Here is a 19001-nt window from a genome sequence, read left to right on the forward strand (position 1 = left end):
CGCCGACGCGGGGTCGCGCGCGCTCCGCCTCACGCCTCCCGCCCCGCGGCCCCGCCGGCCCCCGGGGTGTCCCCTCCCCACCCCACCCCCGGTGCGTCCCCGCCGCCGGTCCCCCCCCGCCGCCATGAGGCGCGGCGAGCGGCGGGCGCACGGCGGGAACGTGGGCAAGGCCGCGCTGGAGGAGCAGCCGCCGCCGCCGCCCCCCGCGCAGCCCAACGGCGGCGCCCCCGGGGCCGAGCGGGACGGCGCCGGGCCCCGCCGCAGCACCGAGTCCGAGGTGTACGACGACGGCACCAACACGTTCTTCTGGTGAGAGACGCCCGGCATGGCCCCCACCCCGTTCGGGGCTGCGCGTGGGCCTGAGGGGGCCCTAAGGAATGCGATATGGAAAGGCTGAGGAACGGGATATCGGGGTCCCCGAAGGAATGGGGTATGGAGGGGGCCCTGAGGAATGGGATAGCCGAGTTGTCTGCTACGCGTTGTCTTGTTTACGCGTCTTTTCTGTCGCTGATACCGGTGCTGGAATAGGCTGCCGGTGTTTTCCCGGTGTGGCCCTACCGTTAATGGTTTCCTGGCAATGTAACGGGGATTCAGGGCTGGCTTTTGGCCCTGGCACCTCCTTTCCCTGTCCTGGTCCCCGCCTTTCCAGGAGCAGGACCCTTAGGGCTGACCCCGACAGCCTGTCCTGCCTGGTGGGTGCTCTGGGAGGTGTTTTCCAGCACCTTGGGAGCCCACCGTGTTCGAGCAAGCTTTCCTGCCTGACTCCAGTTATCAGCATTGTTTATATGGACCCCACCTCCTTCTCTCCCCTCCCTTAATCTTGGAAGAGGCTCTTTCCATCCATGTTCTTCCCAGTGATCCTGGCAGAAAGCTGAAGCTGTCGTGCCCCGCTCCTGGTGGTGTTGTGTATTTTTTGCGTGTCTCAGTCCATAAAACGGGTGCAGAAACCCACGGCTGGTGGTGTTGGGCCAGCGGAGAAAATCAGCTTTTTGTTAAATTCGGTCCTTGCAGGAAGAGGTGTGTTGGTACCTGGAAAAGTGCTGCTAAATCCCAGCCTTGCTGAAGTTGTTCCATAAATCCCCTCAGCAGCACCCGTGTGCGTAGCTACAGGGTTTTTTTCTGGGTGAAACACACGTCCCTTTCCATGAAGGAAGCCAGGCTGACACTGAAGACGCTCGTTTGGAATACGAACCGAGGGCGATGGGATTTGGCTGGAGCCTGGCGTGGAGGAGTGGGAGGGGAGGGCACTTGGCTCTCACCCTGCCAATCTGGGCAGCAGCGGAGCCGAGGGCGTCGATCCCGGTGAAGGACGTGACATTCCTGCCGGTGCAAGCTGCAAAGGAGCACTGGGATGCTGCTGGATCCCGGCGGGATCTCTGCGGAGCCCTGACGCGCGCGGGTGTAGCCGAGGGACGCCGTGGTCTCGGGGACAAAAGGACTTCTCCCGGCGGGCACACCACATGTAGGCTGAGCGAATCGTGGGATCCCGGTGCCAACCTTTAAATGGAAAATGGGTAAAACTGTCCTTTCCTTACTCCCTCGTTACGGTGGCTCTTGCCAGCTGTTTTGTGAAGCCTTAAAATACCTGTTTTTTGCTGTAGAATCTCGCCTTGTTGCACCTTTTTGTGGTGGTGACAGGCTGTCACCCCAGAGGAAATGCTGTGATGCAGTTAGTGTGTCCAGGTGGATTATTCCTATGGAAATCTGGATGTGCCTTGTTCTCTCAGGAGCTCCCCTGTGTCGGGCAGTCCCTTCCAGGAGGGCAGCATGGACAAGTGTGTTCTTTAACTTCCTATTTATCCGATTTTCTTTTCCCTACTAGCTTGTGCTGGCAGCCAGGAGTTCAAACACCTGGAAAAGTCCCAAGGTTTTTCCTCGTGTTACTTTTACCCTGTACATGTTAGAGTGTTCTTTGGCAATGACTCAGTTCCTACCGTGTCCAAGAATAAAGATTATCCAGAGGAATGGTTTTCTTCCTGTGACCCTTGGGACTCCTCTCCTGCTGTGGAGGTGGCCACAGGAAAAGGAAATTTTTAGCAGTAACAGTGACAGTTTCCCTCTGACTTTGGAAAAATATGGAATGCACCTTCTCTTTGGAGTTCAGGAGTTAGGGATAAGGTTACTCACGTGTCTCACTCCTTTTGGGAAAATGAGAGGACTTGGGATCTGTGGATGCAGAAATCACTCCCGGAGTAGTTTAATTTGTAGAGATGATTTTCCTGCTATCAATGTGGTCCTTGGGAAAGGTGGGGCTTCCTAGCTGGCTTCCTGCTCTTTAAAATGTGTTTGAAACTTTGGAAAACCACTTGTGTGCTAATCTCTCTGCTCTTATTCCATACAAATGACTTGGAGCTGGAAAATACTCCCTTGTGGGAACCTGCTCAGTCGGCGTAGCCTGGCAGCTCCCTTTGCCATTAGGAAATGCCAAGGGAAGGGAACAGGAGGAGGCTTTCTGAGGCAGATCAGTGGTTTCTGTATCATTTATCCCTGAACTAATTTCCTAGCGGAGAGCTGGGAATGCCAGGCCCGCCTGGCAAGCCACTGGAACATGTTCCCTGGTGTTTCCAGCACCTTGGATTGTTCTTGTCTGTGTGCCTCCAGCAGGAGCTGTCACACAAAGCCCCTCTTGTTTCTGGGGTCATTTAGTTGGATATTGTGTAGGATGTTCTCCTAAAATTCCTGTAGATATTTCGTAGATTGTCTTTAACCAAAGAAGATTTTCTGGGAAAACATCCATCCAGTCTCGATTTGAGGCTGTTGGGAGGTGCCAGATGCACCTTTGCCACCCCCATTGTGACTCTGTGGGTTAATTGGTTTTTCAAAGCCTTACTTTAATTTGAGTTTAATTAGCTTTAATGTCACCTTTTGATTATTAATGTGTTTTATCTCTCACACTAATGATCCTGTATTGCCACCACGTGGATGTGATATTAATTCCTGAGGTCATGGTGTGGCAGCAGAGATCTGTGGAGTTAAAATTAACAAGAAAAGAACTAAGAAAGAGGGAGTGGCAGTGATTCTATAGGCTAGTGGCAGTGTTTGGAGGAATTACTTCCACCTTTTTGTGCAAAAAGCGTGGAATTTGCAGCTAAGGAAGAGGCAGCCCCTGCTGGCATGTCCCTCTCGGGGTGTTCAGTGTGGTGAGCCTTCCCAGATGGCCTGGGAAATGAGGATATGTGTGGGCAAACCGGCTGGCATTGGAAAGAAGGGGTTGGTACTCAACCCAGAACATTCCTCACCCATTCCTCGTGGAGCTTGCTCTTATCTCTGAAACACCTCCCGGGATTTGCTAAGGGCAGTCTGGAGGAAGGGGTGGGGATTTATCCGGAAGAGACATTAGGAAGAGGGAACATCTGCAGGTCGGCAGGAGCTGCTCTCTGTGCCCTCTCCTGAGGGATGGCCGTGGCACTCCCAAGGCAGCATTCCTCGAGTTTGCTGGGAACTGAACACGGGATTTTTCCCTGCTTTAATGGGGCCGTGCCGAGCCATGCTGCCCACTCAGGATTCACCGTGCTGGAGCAGAGGAACATTGCTCCAGAGTCCTGGGTCACCCTGCCACGCTTTTCCAGCCTGTGGGAATGCCCTGGGCAGGGCAGGGAGCAGGGACATCCAGGCCTTGTGCAATCCCACTAAGCCACGTTTGCCAGCTGGTCACGGATGAGAGGGCCTGTGCCTTGGGAATTGAGTTGTGGGAATGGCATTGCCCTTTCCTCAAAGGAGGGGGTTGCATGGTTGTGCCAAGTGAGCTGGAAGTGCAGAAGGAATATCTGTGTGGAGAGGGCCTGTGAGAGTTCCATGCCCCACCTGGACATCAGTTGTCTATATTGCTTTTTTTTTTTTTTTTGGAAACACATTCCCAAAGTTTTAAGGAGAATAGGGGAAAGTGTGCTCAGAGAGTGTTACCTGTAATTCCTGGTCACCTGTCCCGGTAGAACTGCTCTGAACTAAGTCCTGAGACACAGATTTCCATAGGTTTAAACAAAAAAATGTTTACTAATTGAAATAGGGCATTTGTGGAACTTGTGAGCTCTGTGGAAACTTTGGGAACTTTGGCAGCTCGGTCTTTCCTTGTGATTGGAAGGAAAACTCGAGGTTTGCCAAAGCTTTGCCGGTTGACTTGTGGTTCTGGTTCTCCGGAGGTCTGTGTTCCTGGGCTTCTTTGAGGAGATGGCAAGGAAAAGGCAGGTTGCTATTTTGGAGTGTCACAAGTCCGTACGGAAATTTAATCGGCCTTGGGTGACTTCAGGGATGTGCTGAAGATGTGCGACTGCTCTAAGAATAGGGACTGTTTTATTAACTCTGAGAGTTTAGACATTTTAAAACACAACTGAGAGCTTAAAACCAACAGGGATGTTTATATGGCTGGGTTTGAGTTGAAGGTTTCCAAACCCTCTGTCTATCCCCAGCAGTTTGCCTGTTAATTACAATTTTCTATTTCAAAAGTGGTTGGTTTTAAATCAGTATTGATTTTTGTTGTATTTTCTTGTGTCTTATTCTTCATGTGAACCCCCTGCTGCTTTTGGAGGAAAGGGTTTGTTGTGCTGTTTGCCATATTTTCTTGGAATTTCCAGGTGTTGTGTTGGTCTATGGAGGGTACAGAGCTTTGACATCCGTTTAAAAATCTGCTTCAGGAATGGTTTCATGAATTTGCCATTATTTGGAATAAATAATTAAATAGTGAAAAAGTCACTGATGGGACTGATTGGGTTTGCTGAAATATCCTTTCACCAGCAGCTGCAATTAATGCAACTTTTTAAACCCAAGGGGCAAACTGGACTGGCTCTCCTTTGGAATTTTGTTCCACTTAAGAGGACTGACCAAAATACTAATAAATAAATTCTTTGCATTGTGTTCCAGTGATTGTTGTTGTGTTTAATGGAGTTGTTGCATCACTGGTGACAAACAAGCCATGGATAACAAGGGTGCGGTCCCTGCTTAAGCTGATTTTATTTTGTGGGAGATGGAATGAGGCCATGGGCCGCCTGCTCCTGGGTGTTACTCTCTCCTTTCCACCCAAGGATCTGCCAGAATCAACCAAAAAATGAGATACTTAAACGACTTCCTTCTGTCATTTCTGTCATAGACTTCAGTTGGGAAACCTGCAGTGCCTCAATGTGACAGGAGAATGACTTAGCATGAGAAAGAGAAGCTGAGATCAAACTTAATCCCGTTAACTGGGAAAAAAAACCCACTTGTTTGTGGTCTGCAGCGCAGGAGAGCTTTGCTTGCTCTCACTGGGTGTTTGAATTAGCGGGGCAAGGGCTTTTGTGAAAACAAACCTGATTTATTTAATTTCCATCTCCCAGGGCTTGACTGGGGAAAGAGCCAAATGTGTGGTGCAGAAAGGCAGAAAAATAAGCCACTTAATATCTTTTTAACAGTTTGGGATTTGTTGTGAGTTCTCTCCCTGGCCTTAGATATTTTTGTGCTCAGGTACATCAGGCACTGCTTTGCAGAGTTTTTGATGTGAAACCTCCCAGATCTGGCTGCAGTTTGTACCCCCTTTGCTTTGGGCAAAGTGTTGCCCAAACTCCTGTATGTAATTCCGAGGGGAAGATTCCCAGCTTAGTTCTTTTCAGCCTCCCAGGTTCCAGGCCAGGAGAACATAAGCCTTTCCATGTAATTCCTGCCTTGCTTACCTTGCTGGGTTGTTCTTAGCTCACCTTCCTCTGGTGTGTTATTTTAAAGTGTGTGTGTGGAGATGAAAACAATCCCCTTGTGCCATTAAATTCATCCTGATCACTCGGATAAGCCCTTCCTTAAGGAGAGCTCTCCTTTTTGTGGAGTTTTATTTTATTTTTAAACTCCTGAGCTGTGGGAAGACACGGTGTGCATCCATATTTCCTGGCTTTTTTCCCCCTCTGAGGCGGATTTGGGTGGTGGTGCTGTGCTTCTTCTCACTGCTGTGTCACTGCTCACAGCTCTCTGGCAGAGCTGCCAGCTTGCTCTTTCCAGAAGTCAAGCCCATCTCCAGAGTCTTTCATCCCAGCTCCTGGAATTCATGCTGTGCTGGAAGCATCTTTACCTTGAAAACCTGCTAGGAGGAAATCTGGCAGCAGCTGGAGATGAAAGCTGAGCTACAAGGGAAGGGATGAGAGAGCAGCCTCTTGTTTCTCCTTAAACAGGGCAGCTGGTTGGGTTTCAGGCTGGTGGCTGTGGCACCAAAAATGAATGGGAAATGGGATACCTGGGGCTCTCTAACACCGACCCTTCGCTGTGCTACAAGATTCTCGCAGGGAGGAACGCAACTAAATCATCCCGGTGCTGGCAGAGGGGTTTCTCGAGGCGTTTATCCAAGGGAGGACGTGCAATAAGGGATCTTTTGGCAGTTTATGGGATGCTGGATGCATTGGGAAAGCAGCTGGCTGCGGGTGTCCAGGTGGTGAAATGCTAAGGTGGGATTTCTAGATCTGTTTTCGTAGCCTCTTCAGAAACAAACAGTGACATAACAATTGTGTGTAATACATAATGTGTATAACTATACAACGAGGTGTATAACTGTAACAGTATAACAATACGATAACAAGTTCCAAACGCAAAGGACAAAACGAGGCACAAGGTACAAGAGTAGCCTTGAGTCCACGTAACCTTTTTGGTGGCGGCAGTAGAATCCATTCGTGGTACCCCACGTGTAAGTGCAGCGAGCGGGAGCGCGGTGTGATTGGAGCCTGGGTTCCGTGCCTGCTGTCCTGCCTCCTGGGAGAGGCCGGGGTTGGGCTTTCCAGCTCCTGCAGGATCCAGGGCAGGCCCCACGTGAGCACTGATGGCTGAATCACCTGTCCTGGCACCCGGGAAGATGCAGCTGCCCAGCAGGAGCTTGCGGCTCCCGAGTCTCTCCCTGGGTTTTGGCACGCCGATTCCTTGCTAATTCCAGAAGTGGTCGTGGGTCCTTGTGGTTTTCTCCTGGAGCTGGTGGTCCGTGTTCTCGGGACCACGAGGAAGGAGAGCCTTCAATGCCAAACTCCGTTGTGGCAGGGGCAGAAGAGGATTGTGTCTGCTTATGAGGTACTGCGTGTGTTCCCAGTGGGATTGCAGGGATGGTGTGGAGTACTGGGGTCTGAAGTAGGATGGAATTTTCATTCAACAGCACTGTTTCCTTGACTTTCAGAGCAGTTTTAGGTGGGTTACTGGGGGAGTTGTTTAGAGCTAAGTCGGTGGATGGTTTGGAAATTCCAAGGTTTACTGTGCACCGCACAACCAGAATATACAAACCTTGGCATGACGTGGAGATGGGATGTGAGCTGCTGTTACAAAAGAATATATAAAGAAAATGGAAATACAGCCAAATACGTCACGTACAGACACTTTCTTTTACAGCTTTTGTCCTCCCTAAGCTTCCTCTTTATACATGGTTTGTTTTATTAGTTTGTGTTAAGGGACGTTGTCCTCTAAAGCAAAACTGGCGGCTTGTCCTTTGGCCTTCCACGGACAGAGTTCCTGTGCTTCCCAGCTGGGGCTGCAGGAGTTTTCCATTGAAAACAATAACTGACTTCTCATTAGGAAAGGAATTTTCAACTCAAAGTAAGAAAAAGATGAGGGCATTGTAAGAATGTTCTCTGTGTGGTGGTCAGTGGGTGTAGGGTGTGGGTGTCCCCTGGCTGGGTGTGCGCTGCTCACTCTGCTTCCGTAGAATCACAGAATCCTGGAATGGTTTGGGCTGGAAGGGACCTTCAAACTCATCCAGTCCCAAGGGCAGGGACACCTTCCATTGGCCCAGGTTCCTCTAAGCCCAGTCCAACCCAGCCTTGGACACTTTCAGGAATAGGGCAGCCACAGCTTCTCCGGGCACCCTGTGCCAGGAGAATTTCTCCCTGAGTGCTTCACCAAAATCCGTATAAACCTATGGACTCCAATGGATGGGGAAGTTTTACTGGTGTGGAACAGCCACCCAGCTTTGCTGACATGGCTGTTCCCACAGAAACCCCTTGTGCTAAGTGCACTGAAACTGTAGGGATCCCTGGAAATCCGACATCTTGAGGTGGCATCAGAGTTCTTACAACAGCAACTATGGTCCTAGAGATTTTTTTTTTATAAATTTTTTTTTTAACGACTTGTTTTTCTTGTGTGATTCCCATGTCTGGAGTGAATTCCCTTTGGTTGCTCTCAAGGGCCTGTTCCCTCAGCTGCAGTTTTGATTGGCAGGCTGTGAAGTAGAGCAGCACTGTCAGATGTGGACCTGCCAAACCTGGAGCTGTTTAGATCCGGGTGTTTGCACTGGGTGCTGGTTTTTCCCAAGCTGCTGCTGATCACACGCAGTGCCACTGTAAGTTCTGTTCTCTGTGCCCTGCCATAGAGAAAACCTCAATACTACTGACTGCTGGCCGTGGTTTTGGCCTCCTGAGGCTGCACTGGCAGGGGGAGGTGTGAGTTTTCCTTCTTAATGTCGTTTTTCTCTGTTGTGAATTTCAGGAGAGCTCATACCCTGACAGTCCTGTTCATCCTCACCTGTGCGCTGGGCTACGTAACCCTGCTGGAAGAGACTCCCCAGGACACGGCCTACAACACAAAGAGGTGAATATCTGAGGAATATCTGAATATTCCCAGGTGTGTTTTGGAAAAGGGACCTCCAGTGACCCCTCCACTCCCTTTTGGAAGTGCCTGTTCCCTTAGGAAGTTACAAAACCAGTCGTAAATCCGTAAGCTCCTCTGCTGCTGATGGTTGAATTTAATTTCTAATCAGTTTAGTGTCACTGTCAGGCCTGTGGCTGCTCTGTGGTGTGATTTAAAACAAAATACACACTCTTGCTAAAGCCTCCTGGCTGGGTTTCTTTGGCAAGGGTTCTGCTGCTGTTTCTTAAAATAGCCTTTTCTTAAAAATAACCTTTCCTTAAAATAACCATCATTTCAAAATGCTGGGAGCTGTGACTATATTTTTCTGGCTCAAGTGCTTTTTGTAAACTTCAAGATTTCGGTACAAATCCTTGTTTGTTGTTGAAAATCGCTGTGAGAGCGTGTAGCCCAGAGGGAAGCTCTGGGGGAATAAGAATGAATCGTACGTGTGTGGTCAGTTCCTACTGTAATTTAAACTGGTTCAATGTGGTTGAATTTCTCCCGTTTTAAAGTGCAGTAGGGAAGAAAAAGGAGGTAGGAAAGCGGTGTTTTAAAAAGCTAAGTATGTCTTAAAAATATGCTGCAAAGCATCATTGCTAGAAGCATGAAAATCATTGTTTTCTGCCAGTCTGGTTTCTTAAATACAGTGAAATTTTTCCCATTGCTGTTGAAGGGTTTTTTCCTCTTTTTGTACCTTTCTGAAGGGACTCAGGATACAGCATTCATCGTGCTGGAGGTGCAGGAATTGGGGTGTTTCCTGAGATAACCTTGGTTGTTGTTCTGGCAGTTACACAGTGCCCAGGGGTAATGGAACTCACACCGTGCCCCGCTGAGGGCTGGGGTTTCACACGTGGGGGTGACACGGGACAAGCTGGAAGGCATCTGGAGCTGGGAAAGGTTCTGGAAGGCTTCTGTGTGAACAAATGCTATTTTATTCCCAGTCATAATGAGGGAGGCCAGGCTGGAGGCGTGGTGTGGCCTGGAATGGCCGCTCAGAGCTGGGAAGGGGAAAAGCTGAAGGAGAAATGATGACGCCTCCTTAGGGAGTAACACGGAGCTGAGGTGACTCAGTGGAATATCTTATTATTGAGCTTAGAGCCTCGACTGCCTGAATCAAAACAAACCCAGGGAAGACTAGTCAGCAGGTGGATCTTTCTCTCAGGAAACACGGCTTGCTGTCTGCTTTTCCAGTGCCCAGTTGTTAAAATCGATTTACAGCATCATGCCAGGGAAGGGGCAGCAAATGGGCTTTGCTCACTCCTGCAGCTCCGCAAGGTCTTGGCACAACAGCCCTTGAAAAGCAGCATCCTGAGGCTTAGACACGACCTTCCAAATATTCCAGGTTTCGTGTGTTTAAGCGTATCTCCGAACAAAAGGAGGCATTTCAGAGCAGAGTAAGATGGGCACAATGTGCATCAGTGTATCCATAGCCCAGAGTGTCAGAGATTTTGTATCTTTGCTTCCATAGCCTAAAATCCCTTATCCTGCCCCAAGACCTCGGTCAGTCCTAGCGTGGAGCTGTGCTGCAGTTGGATTCCAAGCCCTGTCCAGCACAAGGCTGTCCCTGTGTGCCGGTATTCCACGGGAGCACTTGGTGCTTAATAACCGGGGGGGGGGGGGGTTTGTCACCGTGGAGCAGAGCCTGGAGCTGTCACGGGGTTTTATTTCCACCTCCTGCACACTGACAGTGGAGCAGTGTCTGGGGTAGGTGCAAAGCCTAAGTACACACTTCCGAAGGCTCCAGCCTCCTTTGTTTCCGTGCCCTGGCTGAGGTGCCCCTGTGAGCTGCAGTAGGTGCTCAGAGCAGTAAATTGAAGTGAGCTTCCCAAATTTGCTGGCTCTATGTTTCCCGGGCTGGAGTTGCTTGATGGTCGCACCTTTCCCCTATAAAATCAGGATTGTGTCACCCTATGTCACCGTATCCATCCGGTCACTGGCGGGAGCAGGGTGAGAGGTGGATTCGTGGAATCACTCACAGGAGAAGTGATGGGCAAGACCCAAAGGCGAGCAGGAGCCTCTGAGCTCACGGGGTGTGGTCTCTGTGGCTGTGAGATTGGTGTTTGCACCTGTTGCAGGATATTTTCCTTCCTGCACCAGGGCTGGGGATGAAACGATTAAAGGAGGATTGGTTTCTTTCTTTTAAGGTAAGGTTTACAGGAGCCTTTTATATGTAAATGTAGTCAGAGTTTATTGGGATTGCACACGTGGTCAAACTGCCCCTGTTGTAAGAGCCGTGGAACATTTCCTTTGTTAGGCAGGGAGAGATTGTGCTGCAAACCTGTCTGATCCACGGGAGCTTTATTCCCACAGTTCTTCCAGCCATGGAATAGCCCATCCTGACTGACAGCTGTGGCATTCTCCTCTGTTCAGCCTGGACTGAGCTCCAGCTCTGAGAGTAGCCAAATAAACACTGAGCACCTCCTCTGCAGACCATGGGAGAAATCCACAGCTCCCCAGTATTTGGAATGCTGAGCAGGGTTTCTTGGGGGAAAAAAAAAAAAAAATCTCTTTTTCTTTTTTTTCCATAAAAACACATTCGGGTTTAAAACCACCTGTATGCTTCAGGGTTGTTGAATTTCCAGTTGGGAAATGCCTCTCCTGAGATTTTTTTAAATAGCTTTTGGCAATGCCTGCCTTCCACGGGGACAGATCCAGGGGCATGTGGGTTTGCATGCTGATCTCCTGCTGCTGTGGCTGAGCACCCGCAGGGAAATGGAGGTAACCGGAGGCCAGAGCCCTCTGCCAGGGCTTGTGGTACCCTGAGGGGGTTGTACCAGCTGTGCCAGCATGGATCCAGCTTGGGAGGGGACAGGGAGTGGGAGCTGGCTCCTTGAATCCCAGGACATAGGGCCATACACAGCTCCTCATTGTCCTGTGTGTCTGAATCGACTCTCAGCACAAACAAGAGTTTGTTTGTGCTGATGGAGCTGCTGCCAGGCTCTCCCTTTTTTTGTTTGTTTGGTTAAGTGCTAGAATGATTTTTGAGGGCACTCTTTGCTATTTGATGCCTTCCTGATTTGCTGCTTGAGAAAATCCATTGGCTGTGTCCAGCCAGGTGAGGAGAGGAGAACCCCTCTCAGGTGCTGGAGCATTCCTGCCTCAGGCCAGGCTGCTGCTTAGGCAGTGGAAGCCTCCTAAGGAGGTAGATTAATGATGATAAGAGGGAAAATTTAGTTAACCACTGAGAAGAAAAAATGTAATGGAGCTGGTGTAGTTATTTATGTAAATTTGTGATTTGCTTCCAAACTTCCCATGGTGAACTTGAAGTAAATGAATGTATCTGGAGCCCCAGCATATTTCAGCACAGCTGCTCTAGGGCTGATGGTGGGTTTTAGGGGATGGAGCACTGCTAAGCTCCCATGGTGATTTGGATCCGGGATTTGAATTCCAGCTTTGGGGAAACAACCCTCCCAAGGCCCAGAGCAATGGTCTGGACCTCTCAGTTCATGGCTGAGCAGGGATGGGATTGTCACATCACACAGCACTGCAGCTTCCAGATGCAGCCAGGGACTCAAAATGCAGAATATTCTCATTATTGGAGGTCAGCTGAAAGGGTTTTGCCCTGCAGATCTTTGGAGATCCCCGTGGAACTGTCTATTCACAGATCCAGTCAGCAGCTAATTCTGGTGTGCTTCCCAGTGTTTAAAGCAAGCAAAATAACTGAGTTACATCTGTTAACTGGACCCCATTTTTATTTTCAGGAGGCTCAAACATTTATACTCAGAGGTGAACAAAAATAGAGGTTACAAAATAGTTTTTGTAAATCCTTCAGTTTTCTGTTTTGAAAGATTTTTTGGACGCGTTTAAAGCACGAACAGTCTCGTGTCGCTTCTGCTTTGCAACATTTTCTCCCTAGCAGCAAAATTACTGGGTGTTGTGTGTGGCTCCTGCAGACTGAGCCATTTTATTTGCAGTCAGGGGTTGCATCATTTACTGCCAGCGTGGAATGAGCTCTTTCCCAGTTGCCCATCCTTTCAGCCAGCTCTTGAGCAGGTGATGTGAGACAGCAAGCAGGATCCAGTGGGAGTTGAGGTGTAGTAAAAAGAGCATTTTTTGATTGCTTTGTGCCATTTAATCCATTAAAGGAACATGCCCAGGGTCGTGGCTCTTTAGTATATTTGGGCTCCTGGTCTGATAATCTATTTTTATTTAAAATCTCTGTTATGTTCCTTAGGCTCTGTGTTGTGGTTCCAGCTCCTGAAATAGCAGCAGTGCTGGTGTGGTCGGGAGAGCTCCTGCTTGTCTTTAGTTGGTTAAGAAGCTGTTTTGGAGTGGTGACAAGTCTGACAGCTCCTTTTTAAATTCCATGGAAATCTGGTGAGAGCTCTCTCACTGCTAAATCCAACATGTCTTTGTGAGCCAGCGGGAATAAAAGCTGCTCCCAGACGCTGGGAAGTGTTTGACTCTCTGTGATCCTCAGCCTTTTTCTGTTTGGTTTTTCTGGATGGCGTCTGGATCCATTTAAGATGGACACATTCAGCAGTTAGAAAACAAGGGCCAGACGTTTCTCACATCAAAGAACGTAATTTGCAGTCCCAGGAGGAGGATGAGGCAATAAAACCAGAGTGTTCTGTTTTTCCTTCCAGAGGAATCGTCGCCAGTATTTTGGTTTTCTTGTGTTTCGGGGTGACACAAGCTAAAGATGGACCATTCTCGAGACCTCACCCAGGTAATTCACCTTGCTGGGCTCACTCAGATACTCCCGAGGAGCTGCCTGGTGTGTGGGGAAGGTGAATGTTTGTGTTGCCTGGAGAGCAGGTAAGTTGTAATCTCAGTAATCACAGAGGTTCCTCCATAACCATCCTGCTGGAGCCTGGAGATCTGTTCGGATCTCCCTGGTTTGGCTTCCCGTTGTTGGTGAAAAGCTCTGTGAGAACTGCCAGGTTCCTAAACCTGAACTTCCCCTGTTTATCCTCTTTTTTTTCCTCCTCTCTGTGCTGGGACTGCACTTGTGACCATGTATCCAGTGCTGGAGCACTTCCTTAGCTCCATGCCCATTATCCATGGGAGACTAGAGGCCCTTGATTATAATTTTAAAGGTTTCTCATAAGACTGGAAGTCTTGAAAGCCTTTGAAAGCACAACACAAGCCTCTTCCAGGTAATGTAACAGCATGTGAAACATGAAAATGTGTAGATATCTTTGATCTTTTGCTGATTTTTAGATGTGAATCATTGAAACAGAAGGAATTAAGGGAATTCCTACAGGCTCAAATGATATTCCTGAAAGCACTGGGCTCTCCTACAGCCAAATAAAGCTGTGGTTTAGGCCAAAAATGTAACCCGGCAGCCACCCCACAAGCCCCAGCCAAAGCAGGCGTGGTTCCAGAGCGGTGCCCTCAGCACACCTCTGCGCACCTGGGGTTTATTACATTGGCCTTTCTTGTTAAGCAGCAGGTTTTAGTCTTTCCTTCTGTTCCAGGTGATTGTGGTTCCTCCTGTTAAATCAATTGCTCCTTTTGAAGGCACCAGTGACACTTGGCTGCACCCAGGTTTGGGACACCTGGGGGTTTGTCTGGTTTTATTCCCTAGAACAAAGCAGGGGAGTTTGGCTTTTAGTCTTGCCCTCAATGTAACGTTTCCCCATAGCATTTTGGTGTTGTTCTGAGCTTTCTGCTTTCAGATGTCCTCTCCAGAGCTGCAGGGTTGTTTTGGGGATTTTTGTGATACTGTGATGCTTCCCAGATTACTGGTTCCAGAGTGTGGAGCTGTGTTAGGGGCTCCTCTGTCCCTGCAGTCCCTTGGGATCATCTTCTCTGCTGTCCCTGCCTTCCCTGCTGCTCCTGCTGTGTGTCATTAACCTACTTTTCACTAAGGCCATTAACGAAACTGATCCCAGCCACCACCTCAGTGGCACCTGTCCAGATTTATTTCTTTTTTTGGCTGCCTTCTCAGCATTCCCAGCTTCAGCCAGGGGCTCATCCAGCTTTGCCATTTCCCTACTGATTCCACACAAGCCCCTGTTTTCTCCAGTTTAATAATTTGCTATGTGGATGGGCACCAGTTGCCTCCCTGTAACTCAAAAATGTAGGATTATCATGGAAGTAAGGAGGTATGACTGTTTAGGCAAGACTTTACCAGCTTGCCCTGCTTTTACCCCATTTTCCCCTGGCTTTGGCTCCATCCAAACCTTCAGGCAAAGGGGGAGTACTGCCTTAGCCCCAGTGTGGTGCAAGGGACACATCTTAAACTCTGCTTGAGGATCCATTTATTGGTGGGTGAACAGCCAAATTTGGGGAGCATTTCCCGGTTGAATTAATCCTGGATACAGTCAGCATCAGTAGCCTGTCTCCTTAGGATTTGCAGATGAGAGACGCTCTTCCTTCTCCCTGGCAGCTCCTGTTCTGGAGCCTGGTGTTGTAGGAGCCCAGGGATGCTTTACCGCCTCTGTCAAGATAACACATCCACGCTGTCACGCCAGAGAAATTATCCATGACAGTTATTAATGCCCTGAGAAGCAGCTTTTCACATTCCCAGCCTTTGCCAGGAGTTGTTTTGGCTGAGTACACAGTGTGTGACAGGACAAGCTGTTTGGGGAGTAAGCTGTGAGGGTCTGGAGTAACCCATGGGATTGAGGGCTGGGATGGCTGGGAATGTGCAGGCAGGGACCAGGGACAGGCAGCACTGGTGGCACTGGGAGGAGCAGCTCCAGGACAAGTGTTTTCCTTGGGAAAACAACCCAGATTTTTGTGGGTTTTTTGCTCATTTAGCCCCTCAGAGTGGGCCAAACTCTGAGCAGAAGTAGGGAAAGAGGCTGGTTGGAATCAGCTCTCCGGGATGTTCATGCCCTGTTCCCAAATCCTGGCAAAGGCAGCAGTTTAGTGTTGGATGGTGGGAATCACTGGGTTAGCAGGTGTGTGTCAGGGGTTAGTGGAGACCTCCTTAATCAGGAGGAGAGCCCTGGCTGGAGGGAGGCAAAGTGGCAAGTGAATTTAAGGGAAACGAGTATTGGAGATGTGCCGAAGTAACCTTACGGAGAAAGCTGAGCCTGGCCCAGGAGAGGGAGCAGTGTTTGTAGAGCCTTGAAGACATTTGGGGTGCAGGTACTGGGTGTGTTCAGAACCTCTCGGGGACCTCTGTCAGCTGGGGAGAAACCACAGCACTAAATCAGAACCAGATCTCAACTTTTCATTTCCTCTTTTGGCTGAGCCTGCTCAGCAGCTGCCACAGCCCTGTGTACAGAGGGGAATATAACTCAGACAAGGAGGAATAAAAGCTCAGACAAGGGTTTCGATTTCTCTGCTTTCTGTGTCTACACCACTTTCAGGGCCAGTCTGTCACTCTGCTGACTGTGAGCAGTGTAAGTCTCTGGAACGAGGTTTATGGGTTAGAAAAAGGAGCATTTTCAGGCATCTGGCAGTGGCATTTAAAGGAAACCACTCAGTTCTGGTGGGAGAAGTGTGGTGAGGAAAGGTTCATTCTCCCTGCTGGCTTGAACGTGGTGCCAGCCTGGGAAGAGGTTCCTCTCTCCCAAATGCTCCTGTGACCGATGGAGGATATTTTTTTTGGCTGTTTGATTTTTCCTAAGCTGCATTCTGGAAAGACAGGAGGGTGAAAGCTGTCACGGAGCCCTGGACTGCTGTTCTCTGGGCCACACCTGCCTTTTTTATTTTCCCTTTTTCTTTTTTATTTTCCAGAAGTGTAAAAAAGGTGATTTGGATGGAATTAATTTAGCAGGTTTGCTGCAAAAAGGTCCCACTTTCCACACTGTGGTCTGTTTCAATGGTGGTGTCAGAGACTGCTTTTAAAAATGTGTGGGTTTGTTGGTATTTTTGGTTTGGTTATTTTTCCTTATTGTTTCTTTGTTGTTTTGGGGTTTTTTTAAGCATTATTTCCTACTTGAGGCTGAACTGGATAAAGACACGTTTCTGGATAAAGCAGCTCCTGAGGAGCTCCATGGGGAGTTGATTTGGGGTTCTGAGCTGATAACTCTTGGGTGCAAGCCCGGAATTTGTTTCATTCTTGCATGATTTATGCCTGGCCCTGCTTTAAACATCAGAGTGCCTACATTGCCTTGGAATTAACAGGGAGGAGTTCCCAAGCCAGGCCTGAGGGTCTGGGTTTCCTGGCCAACCCTGTTGGGATTCCTCTCCATCACCCCCATGGAGCTGAGGAAGGACAGCTCCATTTATAACCAGGAAACACCTGAAGGCAGGTCCTGTTCCAGAGGGGCCGGTGTGTGATGTTTCTGCAGTTTCAATACCCACTGGGAACATGTCCAGTTTTCCTGAATTCCCTTGTGTAGAATCCTTGGATCTGGGGAGGGAAAACTGCTGGAGCTGTGTCTGTGCCTACCCTGGCTCTGCATCAGCCTCTCGGGGCAGGATCAGAAACGCTGGGGGAGTTCAGAGCCCAGAAGTTACTGCATGGGACGGAAACCAGGCTCTGGGTGGAGCGGGATGGATCAGGGGCATGGATGAGCCCGTGGAGCACTAAACTCCCATCCAGGATGGCCTGTGACCCGAGGGCTGAGCCTGTCAGGAGGGCTGAGGTGCCGGGGTGGAGCTGGAAGTGTGCAGACATGGTAGTTTGGGCACCCTTTGGGTTCAGGTGTCACTGGGGTGTGAGCAGGTCTGTAATCACACATCTGTGGAGGGCTCCGAAGCAGCTGGGCTTTGCCTGGCGGTTCTTGTAGAGAGTCCCAGGTGGTCTCAGAGGCTTTGCATCCAGCACCTGCTGAACCTTCGGTCCCCGTGTTTTTAATTGCATTCCAAGTGAATTCCAAGGCTCTGGCCTGCCTTGGGTGCGTCTGGTGTAGCCAAGGTTGGACAGGTCAGGTCACCTGAGACCAGGGAGGAAGTTCAGGAAGGATCAGGTTCCCCTCCAGGGACTGCTGGAAAGCAGTGCAGGTGGCACATTCCTTTCCTTCCACTTCTCAGCTGCTGAGTTTGTTGGGTCGAGGTGCTCTGGATCTGGGTCCCTTCTCCCAGATGCAGGCTAGTGCCTGAGCAGTTCCAGCAAACCTGCACAGCAGCCTGTGTGGGAGTTGAAGATCCTCTCTGGCTGTGGCCCTGAGGGAGGGTGGGGAGCCCTGTGCTTGGGAGCTGGGGTTTATAATTCCATGCTGGGAGCATCCCTTGAAACGGAGCTTCCCTGAGAAGCTCGGCTGCCCCATGCCTGGAAGTGTTCCAGGCCAGGTTGGGCTGGGAGCAACCTGGGATAGTGGCAGGTGTCCCTGCCCATGGCAGGGGGTGGGATGAGATGGGATTTCAGGTCCCTCCCAACACAAACCACTCCAGGATTCCATGCTTGGTGATATTGAAGTAAATGAATAATTCATTTATGGTTTGCTCTGAAGTTCCTGACATCCCCCCTGTGTCTCTCTGCAGCTTACTGGAGGTTTTGGCTGTGTGTCAGTGTGGTCTATGAGCTCTTCCTCATCTTCATCCTCTTCCAGGTAAGTGACTGACACCTCCAGCTCCTAAAGGCCACTTCCATGTGGAGATCAACTCCTTTGTGGTGGTTTTTTTCCCTGCTGACTACAGGAGATGTTAATTTTTGTGAGATGGAATCACTGGGCTGTTTAATGAGGCTGAGGGAAATGATAATGCAAAAATATTTCACCTGCTCTGACCTCCAGTCACTCTCAGCCTGGGGTAGACACCGTGTTGAAGTGGTTTTAGATGAGCTGGTGAGGGAGTTCACGTTCAGGAGCTGGTGTTTCACAGTCCAGTCTCTTCCCTGCTGGACTCAGGGGGAATTCACCTGGTTTCACCTTTGGAAATACCTTTAGCCTTGAATGACAGGTAGGTGTGGGGTTTTTGCAATAAACCAAAACTTCACACCCAGCTTTGTGTGGTGGCAGGAGCTGAGAGGGAGGTTTTTCATGGAAAGACATGCCCTTGGTGCTTCCAAATGAAACTGGTTTTACCGTGTTCTTTTTTGACCACATTTTGCCATGTCTTGTCCTTTAGTAAACTGAGACTTTCCCCCTGACTTTTACGATTCTCAGAAGTTAAAACTAAAATATTTTGAGGCAATATACTCACCAGGCAGCTCTAAAAATCGTTTTACATGAGAGAAGGGTGAGGAATGCTTTTTTTTTTTAAAAGTTTTGCTTCTAGAGGCCATGTGAGCTTGAAGAAGTGGGGCTGGTCACCCTGGGTTTTTCCAGCCATCCTTGAGCATGATATGTCCCGAGTGGCTGCAGTCAGACTGAGTAATTTTCATTGGTTGTACTGGTGTGGCTCTGAATTCCAGCAGAAAAGGCTGGAATGGCTTTGCTTCCCTCTGGCAGCGTGTGGTGTCAGCAGAGATTTAGTGGTTAAGGAACTCCCTGCTGTTGCTCAGCTCTTTACTAAAAATACATCATTGCCTTGCCCAGGTTTAAATAAGGTTCAGTTCTGCTGAGTCTGCAGGTGTCTGGACTTCCTGACAGCACATCCAAGCTCACTCGTGGCTGAAACTTGTCCCAGAGTTCGTGTGGCTTCAGCAGTTCATTCTGTAATTTCAT

At 49.4% G+C, this 19001-nt stretch overlaps 1 protein-coding gene across 2 annotated transcripts in view; it reads left to right on the top strand.

Annotated features, from left to right (window-relative positions):
• PTDSS2 (phosphatidylserine synthase 2) overlaps positions 1–19001 on the top strand; it is a 30071-nt gene continuing 11070 nt past the window's right edge. Inside the window, exons 1-4 of one of the 2 annotated variants that reach the window (XM_082284426.1) lie at positions 1–309; positions 8410–8511; positions 13137–13219; positions 17878–17945. In XM_082284426.1, the coding sequence (XP_082140552.1) occupies positions 125–309; positions 8410–8511; positions 13137–13219; positions 17878–17945 (438 nt within the window). In that variant the 5' untranslated portion in view covers positions 1–124. Of the gene's footprint in view, positions 310–8409; positions 8512–13136; positions 13220–17877; positions 17946–19001 lie in introns of those variants that run through there. The other variant, XM_082284427.1, reaches the window with a different exon arrangement.

This window comes from Coloeus monedula, assembly GCF_965178545.1.
Source record: "Coloeus monedula genome assembly, chromosome: 6".
NCBI lineage: Eukaryota > Metazoa > Chordata > Aves > Passeriformes > Corvidae > Coloeus > Coloeus monedula.